Source organism: Xiphophorus couchianus, chromosome 21 (assembly GCF_001444195.1).
Source record: "Xiphophorus couchianus chromosome 21, X_couchianus-1.0, whole genome shotgun sequence".
Lineage (NCBI taxonomy): Eukaryota > Metazoa > Chordata > Actinopteri > Cyprinodontiformes > Poeciliidae > Xiphophorus > Xiphophorus couchianus.
The window spans coordinates 21,116,715-21,134,025 of record NC_040248.1 but is presented as its reverse complement, the minus strand read 5'-3'; the positions used below and the strand labels follow the sequence as shown (position 1 = coordinate 21,134,025).

The 17,311-nt window shown below is 42.7% G+C and overlaps 1 protein-coding gene across 2 annotated transcripts in view; it reads left to right on the top strand.

Annotated features, from left to right (window-relative positions):
• Window positions 1–17,311, top strand: part of jcada (junctional cadherin 5 associated a) — a 29,646-nt gene that overhangs the window by 7,570 nt on the left and 4,765 nt on the right. Inside the window, exons 1-4 of one of the 2 annotated variants that reach the window (XM_028005010.1) lie at window positions 1,484–1,592; window positions 5,153–5,665; window positions 10,479–11,408; window positions 12,597–16,075. In XM_028005010.1, coding sequence (XP_027860811.1) covers window positions 5,295–5,665; window positions 10,479–11,408; window positions 12,597–16,075 — 4,780 coding nt within the window. In that variant the 5' untranslated portion in view covers window positions 1,484–1,592; window positions 5,153–5,294. Of the gene's footprint in view, window positions 1–1,483; window positions 1,593–5,152; window positions 5,666–10,478; window positions 11,409–12,596; window positions 16,076–17,311 lie in introns of those variants that run through there. The other variant, XM_028005009.1, reaches the window with a different exon arrangement.

The window sequence follows — 17,311 nt, the reverse complement described above, 5'->3', positions numbered from 1 at the left end:
TTATTATTTTACTGATTATTCTAACAAAAAATTGCAGATGTATCATTGAACCACTTAAGCTTATTTTACGCAATATTATAAATATTTTAAAGTATGTCCTTTTTAGAAAAGAAAGTGAGAAAACAGTTCACTAAAAAAAAAATTCCTAATATGCAATAACATTGAATTCTTGTAGTGTGGCAAAGAATGCATCTGCCGATAAAAATACTGCTAACATCAACATGTGAAAAGCTCGGCCCTATCTGTTTTACCGAACATCAATACAGCATAGGGCTGATCTGTTGGTTATTTTTTGGACTAAATGAGTAATAACTGGACAAAAAAAGGTGCTTAATAGATTTTTTTTTTTTTTTCAGAACTTGAACCAAAGATTTTTAAGCTAAATCTATGCCACTTGAGAAGTTCTGGATTATTTACAAAAAAAAAAAAGATTTATCTTAAATCAGTCAACAGTTTTCCTGTTGACTGATTGTCTGAGTTGAGAGTTTTTTCATATACTCCCCCTTCCCTTTCTGGGAAGAGTTTTGCCATACTCTTCCTAGCTAATACAAATTTATGCCTTCTACACCTGATTGTTAATTGAAACTATTCAAACTATGCATCATTCTCCTTCGATTTCTCACTTAAGTCTGTGTTGGTCTATCACATGAGATTCCTTTGAGATCCATTGCTCGGTCTCCTTCAGTTTCAGTCAGGATTTCTTGACTGTTTCATGTAGTTTATGCAATATGACAACATAAGCGTCAGTGAGTTAAATCATTCAGCCATCCTTCGCCACATTATGCGCCTTATCAGTCTATTCTCGGATGTTTGCTTAAACATGCCGACTCTGCTCTGTAGTTAGCTCCTCCCCCCGAGGGCCTGATTTAGGCATCTGTGCTGCATTGTCCTACCCAGGCTGCCCCCCGCACCCCTCGGGCTCCTCACCATGCCCCTCGTCTCTGCCGGGGCCAGGAATAAGTAGCTGACACCAAACTGTCAACCTGCAACCTGTCATACCCCTGCAGCCTGGGCAAAACATTTCAAACGTTCAGCCAAAACCTCGCCGCTTCCCTGGTTTTTTATCAACCTAACAACCCCTGACAACCCTTCATTTGACCCATTCCTACTGAATCCTGTAAGGACGCTGCTGCCCCACATATGGTTAGATATATTTTTAGTTTACATAGCTGCATGTGTTATCCATATGCTTATATCAGTCTGTCTTTGACTGAGCCATATCATTAAAGACACTGCCAATCCATCTTCCCCTCTTTTCTTTTCTTTTTTTTTTGTCTCCCCGATGCCAAATCCGGATGGCTGTGGTGTCTTTTCACACAAGCGGGCATTGTAGAGGAACACAATGTTGTTGTGTTTTGGGGGATGAAAGCTGGCCATTGTTGTGGACTGTTGCATGAATCACGATTTTTATGTGATATAAAACGGGTAATTCCATTGTGTAATGGCATTAACGGTATTCTGGCAGAGGGGGGAGGAGGAAAGGAAGAGGGAAGGTGGACGGGACGTACGACAACAGCTCAACTCTTAGAGGAAGACATACTCAACTTTTCACCGATATTGGAGATAATCCTCATTTAGTGATGACTCCGGGGGTAAGTGGCTCAGATTTGGGTTTCGGCTAGAGGGAAACCCAGGGGCTGTGAGCTAGAACCAGGGTTATAATAGTTTTTATTGTAGATTAGATTTATTTTGTTGTGACCTTCTGTTTGACCTTGGTTAAAGCAGGTTGATATCTGGTAACATTAAGGACAGGTGACCTACAACTCTCTTTATTAAGCCTTTGCCTGTTTGGAATGATAGTCCTCATCTACTGCTGGCAAACCTGCAGATTGTTCTGAAATTAAATTTCAACTGAAGAAAGTTTTCAACAGCTAGGGATAGGAAAATACATATTGAATACGTCAACTTTTTTCAAGAAATATGATCTTAATGGGACTGTTGACATGAAAGTCGCATCAGATTTAAGTAACAACCCAAACCGTGGTTTTAATAATATGGCTCAGTCAAAGACAGAATGATATAAGAAATCAACTGAATTTAGTCCAATGTGCAATAACAATGGAATGGTGCAAGTATTGAACATACTCACTGAAATGTATTCAATACTTAGGCAAATGTTTCTTTGGTCATGAGAACCTCATTACATTTCCTGTTTGGAGAGACACAATGGATGAAATACTACTGTGTCATTTTGACCCTTTCTTCCACACAAAGAGTCATTTTAGTCTAAATGCTTCTGGTGCTTCTGTGAATACACTTTCAAATTGTGTGCAATGACTGGAGACCTGAATGCACACAATTGAACCTTCAGATCTTTTGCTGAAATGAAGATCAGCAAAAGACCTGCTGACCTGGAGTCGGGAGTTTGACTGGGCCATTAGCTTTATTTCCTTTCACCAAACCAGATTTGGTTTCTTCTCCTTTCCATGTTGGAAAAACAGCCCACACCATGATATTTTTCTCCACCTCCAACCTTAACTGTTGCTATGGTGTTTTTGGGGTCATGCTTCATCCTCCAAACGTGTCCAAAAAAGTTACAATTGGTCTCATTGTGGCATAACTAGTTTTAGTATCTCATTTGCTTATTTGCATGTTCTAAAGCTATCTTGAAACCAAGTTCTCCTCAGTTTTCCTTCGGCAGTGGAGTTTTGTGCAGTGATTGGGTTGAGAAACTGTCCCTGCTAATTCCAGATATTTTTAAAGCTCACTGGAAGTTGTCATTGGCTCTTCTAATCATTCTTTTGGCTCCTCTGTCAAAATTCTTGTGAGAAGAACCTGGTCATGGCCAGTTTAAGGTGTAACGAGTCTCTGTCTCCAGTCAAAGTGTCAAGTTCAGTGTTTATTTTTCCCACTATCATTATCTTTCATGATCTTTTACTGCCATTTGTAGCGTTTCCATGAGATAATGTCAGATCAAAGGAATCATGACCATATTTTTTTTTTTTTTTTGCCCAACACAAGTTCAGCTGAAGTTCAGGAAATAATGATGAGTAAAATGCTGCGCATCCTATGTCTGCGCACTCATCCGTAAACAAATTAATTGCAGCCCCTCCCCTTTGTTTCTTTAGCATTGACATTGCTTCAACAGGAAGGTCCTTAGAAACTCCGAACCGGCCTCTTCTTGAGGGGATTACTCAAATCACAAACGGGAAGAGTTAAACTCAACAAAAGTATTAACTGGCTAAGCGCCAAGAGTCAATCCTCCAAAACTAACAGGTTTAAGGTTTTAAATGAAAAAAAAAAGAAGAGATAATCGTATTAGAGAGCCAGACGCACAAAGGGAGCGGCGTTTTCACGGTGCCGGATCCCGTTAATCACCTAATCACCTAGCGGGCTGTCCCGGGGTTCAGGTACGAGGAAGCCATGCTGCCCTCTCAGATGGCTTTTTATAGCTCCGTTTCATTCTGCCTGTATGGAACTATGATGGCTAAACAAACACAGACGAGCAAAACAAATGCTAATCAGTTTGCAGCTGAATACATTTTGTCGAGGCTGCGTCAGCCGTCTGTTTTTTCAAAAGATGGGGGACGGAGGAGGGATGGGTGAGAACAAGCGATTTGGCTCTGCCTTTTAACAATCCCAGTGTGATTGGCTTTAAAACCGTCTGCGCAGCGTTTGATTCTGGCAGCGAGTCACACGCCGCTTTTCTTTTATGCCGTTTCTTTTTGAGGACAGCCAGGTTGTTTGCATGAATGAGTGGGCTGCAGCAGCATCTCTGCCTCTGACAAGGCATCAAGCATGACTTCATCAAGGGCATTACATCATGAGAGGATGCACACTGGGTATCCCTAATGCAATCATTCATTAGTCCTTCAAGATAAGAGTCATTGTAATTTTTGTGGGGGGGGCACAGAGAGTATGTATAAGTTATGACTTTGTAAAACATTTATTGTTTGGCTTTACTTAATGGGTAGGAAGAGATTTTTGTAGTTGAATCCTTTACAACTTTCTCCTGTTTAATAAGGCAGTTGTTTTAGTATTTGCTGCTAGCGAATGAATTAGAATTGAAAAAGAAAATGTTCCAGTAGCTGTTCTTCTAACACACCCTTCATTTCTACTGTTTTACATATGAGGACATATTTAATTAAAAAAAAAAAAAAAGATCTGGTCGTAGCTTGACACACCAGATTCCGCACAGTTATTATTCCCTGACCAAAAATGGAACCCCAGAATGGAAAAAGCTATTTGTGAAAATACGAAATAGTCCTTGGCTCTTTCTGTAGAATTTGTAAGGGAAAGTAGTAGTTAGGTGCTGCTAATTTATTCACTTAAGTGATCGTCACCAAGCGTGTGAAGAAATTTCTACCAGCAGCAAACTTCACATCGATGATCCCAAGCACAGCAGCAAATCTACAATGGAAAGACTGATAAACAATCACAGGGTGCAACGTTCCTGTCAAAGTCTTTACCTGATCTAAGAGATGTCTCCAATGATGTGAGACTGAAAGTCATGCTTTTAAGTCATGATTTTACGCTACCTCAACCCTTCACATTCAGCTGCAGTGGAAGGGTGCTGAGGGTCATAGCTTGAAGGCACCAAAAGAACCATATCATCTGAAAAGGACAAAAATGAAACCCCTAAAGTCTCAAACCAGACCCGTGTACTCTCTGCGACTAATTTTCCACCCGTGAACCTCGCAAACAGGATCAGGGACAAGGGGGCAGCCCTGATGGAGTCCAACCAGTGCTTTGAACAAGCTCCACTTTGTCCCGGGAGTTGGACACAGGCTCTTGCTTGCGGACACACTTTAGTGATGCTGAGGTGAACACAAGAGGGATACTGTCCTCCAGCAGTTTTGGTGATGCAAAACATGGGCTTGGGAATGCTGGTACCAGCTGGAAGTCTGTGGGAATCCAAACGCAAACAGTGGCCTTGCTTTTTAACGCAACGGCACAGAATCTGAAACTCCTCTTGCAGCTGTTGATGATGCCGCACAGGAGGAGACGAGGGAACAGTTGGGAAGCTGGCGGGGGTTCACTTATGTCCTGGCGCCTTCTTTTTCCCCGCCGTTGTCTCAAATTTCCATAAAGGTCTTGACAACATTCGGACACGGATTTCGAGGATAATAGTTTTACCCTCACCTTTTTTTCCCCTTTTGTCTCTCTTCAAGTGTGTTCACACTAACCTCTTTTCTGTCTGTCTCTCTCCCAGTGATGGCCTCCGCTGTGCAGCTGTGCCGGTAATCCTGCCGGTGTGTGTAAGGGAAGAAGAGGAGACGCCTTGAAAAGCAACCTTCCTAAAGGCAGAGAGGGGGTGGGAGGAAACACCAGCACCAGCAGAAGCAAATGCCACCATGTACAGCGTGGAGGACCTCCTCATCTCTCATGGATACAAACTGCCCAGACATGCCGCCTCCTCCACCCCTACGCCAGTCCCCGCATCGTCATCTGCCCGTCAACCACCCTCTTCCTCGCCACCGTCCTACAGCAAACACCACGAAATCCTGGAGAACAGGTCCGGCCCCAGGACAGTGAACGGCTACGAGCGGGGGCCCGCGTCGGCCATGGGGAACAGCGGCGGAACAAGGCAGCCCCAGGTGTACGTCGGCGGCTGCCCCAGCAACAACAATGAACCCAGGGAGGGGAGCCAGCCGAAACGAGACGGTGAGAACCGGGGCCAAACCGATACCCACTCCTTGGGGGAGTCGCTGACGTCGGACAGCGGGTAAGACCTGATGCTACGATGGCTTCCTGTACTGTAAAAACATATTTCTGTATGTGATTTTCATAAACGGTGTGGTTTTCTTTATTTACATATTTGTTAAAACTGTCCACCGTATCCTGACAGTACAACATGAGATAGATATCTGTGAAAAATTAGAGCTCCTCTGCCTCCTCCCTGTGATCCTATTGCCATCTGCAGGGATGCACCACTTGGATAGAAACAGCCAATCATAGAAAAGAGGAGGGTCTTAGCATTGTTAGTCATGCTCATGCACGCATTGCTCAGTGTGCTAATGGTGGAGAAACAATGTACTGTTTCAGGAAAACTGTTTATACCGTCGTCATCAGCAGCCAAGCTAACCAGCTTTAGCATTCCTATGTTATGGAAAATTGTAGCATAATTGAGCAATGCGGAGACTATGATCTGAGTTTCGTAATAAGCAATTATTCAATTAATCACCTAATAAATTAAAATGAGCTTGATAACTACTATACTGATGATTTATATTTTATAAAGGGTAGTTATGTTTACAGAGACAAAATTAATCTATTTTATCTTTATGGTTTGGGTTGTGTGTGTGTGTGTGTTTTACTTATTGTTTTTGTTATTGTGTTTTATTTTGGATGCTTAAAAAACCTTCCAGGTCCAGTGTGGAGTTTTTGTTACAGAATTAATTATTGATCTTGAAGAAATGCTGTCATTAGCTGGAAGGTCTGTCGACATGTTACTTGAAAATGATCTCCAAACAACATTTATTTCAATAGTTATTGGGACAATAACAATAGATTATAGAATCTATTGTTGTGACAATAGATTCACCAGCTCTGATTGGCTGTGTATTTCTGCAGATGGCTGTAGGACCACAGGAAGGAGGCGGAGCTTGATGTTTTTCAGATGATCTGTCTGACATTAAATGTCATGACATACGGGAGTTTTTATAAATATCTAGAAAAAAATTTGTTTATAAAAATTACATATATAGTTTTAATTACTGAACACTAATTTTGTATGACAGACCAACACAAAGTAGGGCATAACTTTTATTTAACTTTAGCAAAAATATTTAACTTTTTTTATTAAAAGTTAACAATTGTGGCATTCATTTATTGACCCAACTCTGTTTTCTAGAGCCACTTTTGCTGCAGTCTGTATTTGCTTCGCATGTCTGAAGACTTTTTATCCATTCGTCCTCCTAAATAGGTCAAGCTCAGTCCGACAGGATGCAGGGCGCCAGAATATCAATTTAAAATCCTTGGTACTGACTCTGAAGTGGATTTAGATTGACTCATGCATACATTCTGATCTAAACCTGTCCACTGTAGCTCTGTGTGTTCTGAATTGCTCTCCTGGTGGAAGGTAAACCTCCACCACAGGATTAACTTTAGCTCCATGTTTAACTCTGATCTGTTATTAAAAAAAACCCAAAAAAAAACACATCTCCACACCATGGTGATGATTTCACAGTAGGGATGCTGTGTTTCAGGTGATGTGCTTTGTCAGCTTCCCTCCATATGTAGCCAGAAAATTTAATTTTGGTCTCATCTAACCAGAACGCTTTCTTCCATTGCTTGTGGCAAAAATTGTAATGGCTTTCTTTCCACAAATGCTTTCATCTCCCCAGTTTTTACATAAAAAACAAATTAGCAGAGTGCACATCTAATAATTGCAGATTGTCCCAGCTGAGCTGTGGATATCGGCTCCTCCTCCAGAATAACCTGGACCCCTTGGCTGCTTCCCTAATTAGTTCTGTTTTTGCCTGGCCAGCCGGTGTACATGGAAGGCCAAGTGCAGATGTACTGCGGTTTTACCATTTTTGAGTGATGGATTGAGCAGGGCTCTGTTGGATGTTAAAACCTTGGAAAATTGCTTTTAAACTTCACCACAACTGTATCTGACCTGATTGATGAGTTCCTCAGACTTCTAAGAGAGCATAAAGTGATTGGCAGCAATAGCTCAGACGTTGGCCTTGTCTTTGACTGCACCACAGCTACACTTCTAAAAGAGAAACAAATCTGAGACAGAACATAAAGTAATAATGGCAGCACTCACCATCCTCTGTTGCTCTGCCATGACAGAGGTTTGACTGACAGACCCGTCCACCGCTTCTTCACAGCCACTCCACTGCAACTAATCAGACCAGTTCTGCAGTGATTCATTGAATGATTTGAGAGCCTCTATTATTAAAATTCCTCCAGGCAAATCATCTGCCTCGAAGCTTTGTTAAAGTATGTTTCACTACTTAGCACTGTGTGCTATGGTCGAACGATTATTTGTGTTGCAGGCGGAAGACATTTACTAATTAGGTGGCTTCTTATGGCAATTGATTGGTCGGAATTGTATTTAGGAGTATCAGAGTAAAGAGGACATGTCTTTAAAAACTTTGATAATTGACAATATTCCTTCTGTTTGGTCTGGTGGTTGTAATATTACAGATAATAGAGGCATGTGGGTACTTCACATCATGACGCGAAACTTCTTAACACCCCAGCTTGATCCGTCGCTCACTTCTAAAATTCACCCTTGTGTGTAAACTCGTCTCATTACTTTTCTCTTCTCATCTCTCCTCTTCTTCTAAGGCCGTTTTTTTATTTTTTAAGCAGGAGAGGAATAATGTATGCTCGTGTGTTAATCTCCCTTGTGGGACCTCTTGGAATTGTAATCACAGCTTTTGGGCAAACCCGCGCTGCTCCCCTCAACCCCCCGTTTCAGCGCGCCCCACGTTTACACAGGTTGCCAGGTTTGTCAGGATTCCTCCCCGCTTCCGTGTTTTCCACTCACATAAACCAATATGCCTAACTGGCTCCCGGTGTTTCACACGTAATGCACCTGCCTCCATAATGGATACGTCATGAATTAAACAGCAGTTTTATAGGGAATATTTAAACATGCAGATGGAGGATTGGCTATATTTAGCCTCTCTGATAGGGAGACGCTGGAGTGTGGGATATTTTCCAGGGATGTTGCCCCACTTTAGCCAGTCTGGGACTTTATAGCAAAGCTGTTGATCTTGTATATTTGCATCTGTTCACTGTAAATAAGACTAAAGTCAATACAGCTGTTTTCTTGTCTACATAATTAGTCCGGGCTGCTGGATTTACTTCCCCCCCAAAATGTGTTGTTAGGGCAAATTTGAGTTTTTCCTCAACAAACTGCTACCGAGGCAGACTCCTGAAATGTGTCATGTAACCCATAATTAGCCTCGGTGGTTGTGCGTTTTCTCAGCTGTTTTGTTGTATCGTGTAGCTGGGATGCCGTTGCTGTTGGGAATGTGGGAATTACAGACATATGTTCCGCAATTTCAATCTGTTGTTTGTTCATCCATCTTCGGCCCCAACGTGTTTAGCCTGGCAGCTTTGGTTTAGATAAGGACCAGACCTATCTTTACACTCCCTCCAGACCAGTTCTGTTTAACCCAATTAGACTGATGATGATGGCAACTCATCATTAAATATCCTCAGATTTACCAGACTGTTGTGGCCCCATTCCGCCCCTACCCTCCTCTATCCTCCTCTTCCCTCCCCAATCTCTTCCAGTAAACATTCATTGGCCGGTAATGATCGCAGATGGAAATGTCAAGGACGCTCGGCAGCTGAGGCCTCTGGAGGATGTGCACATGTGCGCTTGCGTCTTGTTTACATTTCCAGTCAGTCTGGATCACCAGGAACGGTCTGAAACGACTGTGTTGCGTTGTTGCCCATGCGGCCCGCGGTCGAGCGTCATCGGAGTGAAATTTGGCTCGCTGTTTGAGGCGGGGAGCGAAAAAATGAAATTGCGACAGAAAGGCCGTCAGTGAAACGGCGTCTGAAGCCCTGATGTGTTCAGGACGGCGGTGTAGGAGTAACAGACACAGTGTGTCATTGTGTAATGTGTTCACTGTGCTCGTAGGAAAGCTCAATTACCTAACATTACACGGCTATTTATAGGCATCTGTCTCCATCTAGTGGGACAGGATTTCTGTTTTTTTTTTTATTTTGTTTTTTTCCCATCTGTTTATGTTTCTGAGTATTTTGTCAATATGATGGTACCTGGATTGCTGTGAAAATTTGTTGTTCTCTTATGGACTTTCTTTTTTATTTGTCACATTTAAATGTTTCAGGTCATCAAACAAATCTAATACATATGTAATCTAATAGTCAACTTGAGTGAATACAAAAATCATATTTGGTATATAAAGCATTTGTTTAACAACTGAAAGCAATTGTGCTATAAAATGGCACCTTATGCCAGGAAAGTACATAATACTGCCCCTTTAAAGGAAATTAGCTGTCCAAATAGGAGTGGGCGATTTGGATTTACAGTTCTATCAAGATATTTTGTGGTTCTATTGTGATAATGACAAAAGTTTGTTCAGTATAACTTAGGGCTGAAAGATATGGCTGAAAAAACGTACCACGATACTAGCATTTCATATCAATATCAGTAATTATTTATACATTTTTTGTTTTAAATATCTGAAATGCCAAATTGATTTGAGCTTTCCTGTTTCAGAATGCTCTGCAGTTCTGGATCAGAGTTCAGTGAAATTAATTAATATTCTATCAGAATATTGATACTGATCTATTGCAATACAAATTGTTATTGATTTATTGTCCAGCCGTAGTATAGCTTTATTATTTCTTTTTTCTTTTGCATTATTGTTGTTTTCTAGGTATTCATTTTATAATGACTACTATCAGCACTGACTAAAGATTCTCACCAAAAAGTCTTACAGAGTGTCTATAACGGGCGTATGAAACCTCTCGAATCTTGTCCACTTTTTGTTCAGTTCACAGAAGGCATTCTGACATTTTCATTTATTTGGCTTTCCTTCAAGGTTTTGTGATGGCAACAGAGGCCCACAGCCACAATCCAAGGATGTTTCATACTGGAGGAGGAGAGGACAGGATTTCAGCGTGCTGCTGGACTACGCTGACATCAGGGAACCCCATGGAAAGGGACAGGGAGGGTACAGCAGGCCAGAAGGGCCTCAGCAGGCCAGAGGTCAAGAGCTCTCTGTGGAGGACCGTCAGAGAGCAGCTCAGGAAAGGCAGCGCTGGGCAGCCCACGCCCAAGCCCAAGCCCTGGCCCAGACACAGGGCCGCTCTAGAGAAAGGGAGGCCGCCCTCCAGGAATGGAGGATGGCAACTGAGAGGAAATGCCAGAGCCTGGGGACGGAGGAGTGGCACCCAGCTGTGAGCTTCGGCCGTCAGATGTCTCAGAGCGAGGCGGAGCGTTGGGGACAGGAGCAGCAGCGACTCCATGCCAGAACGCCGGAGGGCATGGTAGTCCACCCCAGGACCAAAGCTAAGTCCCAGTCTCTGCCCAGAGTGTTGCAGCCCGAGAGCCTGCAATACGTGGACATAGCATTGTCTGGTAAGGAAATGTTCAGGCGGGTCAACGGCCACCCGCTGACCCACCAAGACTTTTACCGAGCACCTCGCTGGCCAGAAAACGGGAGGCCGGCCAGTGCCAACCAACTCTCAATCACACCAAAGGCCCGCTTCACCCGACCCCCCAGACCTCCTTCTTACGAGATGCACCAGCAGATCAGGGGAAGCTGCGAGATTCTGTCCGGCAGAGAGTCAGTGACCCCCATGGCAAGAGACAGAACTCCCATCCCCACATCGAGAAGTAAAGACCCTCAGTTGGACTATTTTGCACAGGATTCTCGGCCTCCGGGGTATATCCCTCCTCCGTCTTATAAAAGAGCTCCAATAATGGGAGGGGCGTTCCGAGGATATGGAGATGTTCTTTTTGAGTACAGGTTATTATCACCTTGTTTCATAAGACATTTGCATTCTATTATTAAACTTAAAGATGGGAGAGCTGAGTTTAAAAGAGCCACTGTTGGATTTAAATGTCTGAAAATAATCACAAAAATAACAACAGACACTTTTTACAATGATCTTTTTATCAGGTATTTGGTTAAAACTTTAGGACCTGACTTAATTGTCTGTCATCTGTTTTATTTAAATTTGGTCTCATTCTCATGAAAATTCATTTATTAAGCAGAAACAAGGATCATAGTTTAGTTTTATTATATAACATCTCAGCATAGTCCTTTCTCATTCAAGATATTTGAATCAGCTTAGTAATAATTTCAAACATATGTTTTTGCCCCTTAAGCCTCAGTCTGTGTCTAACACACATGAACATCATTCATGTGTGTTAACCTCTGCCTTTCACTTACAGACAGGATGTTTTCTCTACAGCCTAACCAGTGCAGCGGGTTCTACATTATCTTCTCAGAGAAGAACAAAAGGAAAAGATCTCAATATAAAACTTGAAGTAAAGCTAAGATGGTCCAATTCAGGGTATTTTAATAGATTGACACGAGAGTCCCCATGAAATGCAAATCCTATCGACTGTTGTTAGTCTGCTATAAGTAATTTTGTAATCTGCTGCACCCATAGTGTTGATTAGCAAAAGATCCTGCTAGCTAACACTGTGGTATTAGCTACAGCAGCATCGAATGGGTTTCAAAAATCCACATCCGATTTGAAACAATTTGACCAGTTCCTAGTGCATTTCTCATAATACATGCATGTATCAAAGTGATGTAAGTGAATTATCAGACAATTTAAACATAAGCCAATAAAATTTCAAAATGCTAAGATTAAAAAGCAGGCAAGCAACTTGTTCTATTTGTCCAACTGACGAAAACTGCATTAAACTATCTCAAGAGCCAAATTGTCAGTCATTTCAATCGACTAATTCAGATGAAAACATTGTCAGCTGTAACAAGGTGTGGGCTTAATGCATAAAGATAAAAAAATACAGTAGTCCAATCAGATATTTGAGACGGAAACATTTTTTTATTAATAATCTTTCATTATTGATGCTTTATATGTCTAAATGTGCAGCAGAATAGTGCTACATATTTATTCAAGTGTATCTGTTCATAAAACCGTTGTATTGATTTTCATGTTTTCTTTGTTCCTTTAACTTTTAGGTACAGAGGGGATATGTATCCACAGGTACAAGTGGCTCCTGATGGATCTCATTGGTTCATCAGGCATCCAGCTTGTTCCTGGCCTGGTCCCCACAGAGACAGAAGTTCATCCAGCCAGAAGCAGCTTTACCCTGTGTATTCGACCCAGGAGTATTCAGGAGGAGGAGTTCAGTATATCTCCTTTGATGATCCTCGCATTCGTCACATTTCCTCAGCTCTGGGTGGTAACTCTCTGACGGACGCTGACAAAATCCGCCACATCCGTAATGAGCTTCCCAGCGTCACCGTATCAGAGCCTGCACCCGACGACAGTGCCTTTTTGCCCCCGCCACTGGGGCCTTTCGTCTCTGCCAAACTGGCAGGTGAAAATAACCAGACGTCTTCTAGCAATGTGGACAATGAAAATAAAAGGTGGCGAAGTGATTTGCACAAAGACTCTATAAGTAACTTCCGAGCACCTGACCAAAACTGCAACAACAGACATCTCAACACTCTACCATCGCCGTCGTCCCCCTCTTCAGCTTTTCAGCTCCCATTAACAAGGACCTTTTCTCGTCAGGGGTCCAGTTCGGACCAGGTCTTTGCAGAAACCATCACACAAGTAAAGACAATTGTTCCAGAGTCAGGACAAGAAATCCAAAGGAACACCAAAAGAAGAGTGAGTGAAACCATTTTCTGCCTCGTGTCCGTCCCCGTTCACACGCCGACAAACATTAATAAAGGCTTAGCAGCTGATCAGAACAATAATGAGGCAATGCCAAACCTGACCGTTACGAACACTGACACTTTTGCTGTAGGTCTCAAAGAAAGCCCCAACATCCGTAGCAAGTCTGTGAATGAGATACCTATCAAGTCACACTACTCTCACTACCACACTACCAGCACGTCCTCAATGAGGAATTACAAAAGAGCTCCTTTAAGAAAGGAGGTCATAGACGCCTGGGTACTTCAAGCAAATGAGGACAAAGAGTTAGGCTATGGTGGATCTTGGCCTGGAAACCAATACCGTAACCAGGAAACCCAAACAGGCTCACCCGTGACAGGTTTTAAAAGTCCAGAAACCCAAAGCCCCACCAAGAGACAGGAGGCTCTTCATTCAGCCTCAGATACAACTATGGATAGTGCCTCCTCTTATGGATACCCAATGACGGGTCAAAAGAACCTTCATCTTTCCAGTAACAGCGCCTTCTCCCGTCTTAACCTAAGCCCAACACAAACAGAATCACTTCAGCACACACAACAGGACTCATCATCTCCTACCAAGACACATAATCAGGGAGAACATCAGTTATCTTCTCCTAAGAAGAGCAGTCCACCTGAAAGTGAAGAACAACTGGTCTTTGGGCAATTTCTCTTGAAGCCAGTGAACCGACGACCCTGTGACGCAATTGGTGAATTGGAGACTATTAACAAAGAGATGGAAGATACGATTAGCAAAAGACCAAATGTGAGTCGATTTAAAAATGACAGTGTGGATGAAAGACTGGCTTGTTTTAAATCAGGAGAACATTTCACTGGTGGGCCAGAACCAGGCCGGGAAGCAATTAGTCTCCCACCAATGCACATCGAAAGGCCCAATAATATAAAAAAGCGATCAAAGTCCTTTGCCTCTAGTGCTGATCTAGAATCGATGGAAATGCGTGGAACTTTCTCCAAGCCACAGGCCAATAACATCCCACTAACAAGTAAGCAGTCCCCTCTTCCCAAACCAACCCGAAGCAACAATTTTCTCTTGTCTTTTGTCCCCCCTTGCAGTGATTCAAACCATCTCTACAGGCAGGACATCCCAGTTCCTCAAGAGTCCTTGTTGAGGGATGTGGGGCTTACTGTCTATACAGAAACTCCTGGTGGTCCTGGAGAGCCAATGCAGCGCTCACTTTCAGTCCCATCTCCACTCAATCATAAAGATCATAGTCAGTCCGTGACAGCTCTTGTGAGAAGTAGTGGCAGCTTTGAGCACAATTCAAGAGAAGAACTTGATCGTAACTTGAAAGGACACTCTAAATCAGACCTCTCACCATATGGTGGTGAGTCAAAGGTCTGCGGAATAGACAGGGAAAGTTGCATATCGCCTGAAAAAGGCAACTTGCTACATACTACAAGACGGACAATGGAGGTGTCTTATGCGTTTAGAGATGATGATAATGATGAAAGATATGCGCTCTCTGAACCTCTAACATATAAAAATGACTCAACAATAGCAGATAAGCACTTAGAGAGCCTACTTATTCAGGAAAAAGCTAACACTTTGCCTACGGAAGACCTCAGCAACCTGTATGAGGTGAAATTTGCAAAAGGAATCCCTGAAAATGAGTCTATAGAGGAGAGGGCTGCAAGGATCTTAGGTATTACTGTTCCAGTTGAGGCTTTATGTGTTGAAGACAAACAGTCTGATGACGACGAGCCTGAAATAGACACTGCTTTGGTTGACAAACAGCTAAGTTCCAATGAAGAAACACAGCAAGTAACAAGAGCGATTGTGCAAGTCCAAGAGGGATCCCTGATAGTCCAGGGACCAGATATGGAGGAGATCAAGGAGACAGGGTCTAGAGTGGTGCAAGAGGAAGAAGACAGACTAAAGCACACAAATGACCACAATGATGGCCAGCAGAATCAGGATACAGAAACTCCATCAGTTCTAGACATCCCCGAGTTCCCACCAAGTAAGCTTCCTCTGTCCCTACCCGTCACACCAGACAAGACCTTATCACTGAGCATATGTAGTGGGGAGAAGAAAGGGAGAGGCGGAACATGCAAACTTATTGAATCGCTGCAAGATAAGCTGAACTGTTCTGCAGCTTCATCTGCTGCTGCTTCGACTGGGTTGACTACAGACAGAATGGCCCGTCTTAAAGAACTGGACTCTGTGTCTAGAATAAGACGTCTTAGCCTGAAAACCCCAGAGCCTGTACAGGAACCAGAATCTAAAGTAGTAGAAGATCTAACAATGAAAGTTTGTAACGAGACAAGGGAGAATGTTGCGCAGCAAGGCGTTGACAAGGAGGAGCAGGAAGAGAATCGAAAAATAAGTCAAGAGGAAAGCCAGGATGAATGTGTCAGCTTAAAGAAGTTTGAAGAACCAAAAGAAGTGGCTGATGAAATCTGTAGGGAAGAGCAAAGACATTTAGAGGTGGTACATGACATGACCGATGAAACTGGACAAAAGGCAAGCATCGAGATAAATGAAGAGCATTTTAAACATGAAGCTGAGGAAAGAATGATGGAATTGAGAATTGTAGAAGATGTTGAAAACACCTCGGAGAACGTGCCAGAAGCATTGGTCTGTACAGCTGAGACTACCAAACATGCAGAGGAAGGAAAGTTACCAATACCAAAGCAGCGCACCAAGCTCCAGAAGCCTCCTCTGCTTCCTAAACCTCGCAGCGTTCCCAAGAGAGAAATCACTCTGCCACTGAGCTTCAGTACCGGAACCTGTGGCACCTCTGATGTGGAGGATGAAGAAATGCTCTCTGTCTCAGGTGGGTGTGAAAATCATTAGAGGATTATGACTTTTCATACATACATGTCCCCATCATAGTGAGTCATCCATTATAAAAACATAAATATGTCATGTTTGTTACTTTTTACATGTATATGATATTACCCATTCTCTTTAAGTTATATGTGAAGAATAACGTCGGTGCTCTTTGCCCAGCAGCTTGGGTGGATGCATTGTCATCTTGAAAAATAGCTTCATCATCACCAGACCTACTTTAGATTAATTGACTTAGTAAAGTGTCCAAAGGTTCAATGCCCTTCCTGCAGAAGTAATGACTGCCATCTGTCCTACTCCGTTGTCTGACATGAAGTCTTGTATTATTAGTGGCTGTGGAAATGTGCTTGTTTTTTGCATGCAGTCACTGTTATACAGTGCTGCAAAAATGTTAAGAGAAACATGCTATCCCAACCCAACCTGGCCCTTTGTGAAAATGTAGACAGTTGACAGGGAGCCTTTTATATCACTGTGGAGGATTATTGGCCCACTCCTTTTTGCAGAATTGTTTTATTCAATAAAAAGCATGAACTTATTTGATTGAAGTTATCCCATAGCTTCTAAGTCATATTCAAGTCCAACCTTTGACTAGGCCAGTCCAAAGCCTTCCCATTGCATTGTGGTAAGCTATTTAGAGGTGGTTTTGCTTGTGTGCTTCAGAATGTTGTCCTGCTGCATGGTGGCTCGACAATTAGGGGTATACTAGCCCGTTTAATGCTGTACTAGTTAAGTGTTGATCCGTTGCTCATTTGTTATGACATGCTGAGCGTGTGTACCGTACGCTGTTCCGGGTGTGTAAAGTCAATCCCAGGGGTCTTTTTCGAAGAGCAAATTCAGAATTTATTCTGTTCAGATGAAACCAGTTGTGCACAAATCCAGTTACTCCGCATGGCAACAGCATTAAAAATGACTCCACCACAACTGTCAAAAACTTGTATGCCCTTCCGGGTTCAACACCTGTCTACTTCCTGTCACCCCTTGGCTTATATACTGGAGACCAGAGCCCCATCTAGTGACCACACCCAAAAATACACATATTTGGCTCCTATAAGGGGTTTTTGCAAGGGAGCACAATTCATTGTTCCATTCGTTACAGCAAGTCGTCCAGGTCTCAAAGCAGCAAAACATCCGGAGCATCACACAACACCACCATGTTTGACTGTTTGTATGATGTTTTTTGTCTGAAAAGTGGGTTAATTTTGCACCTGGTTCATTTTGCACT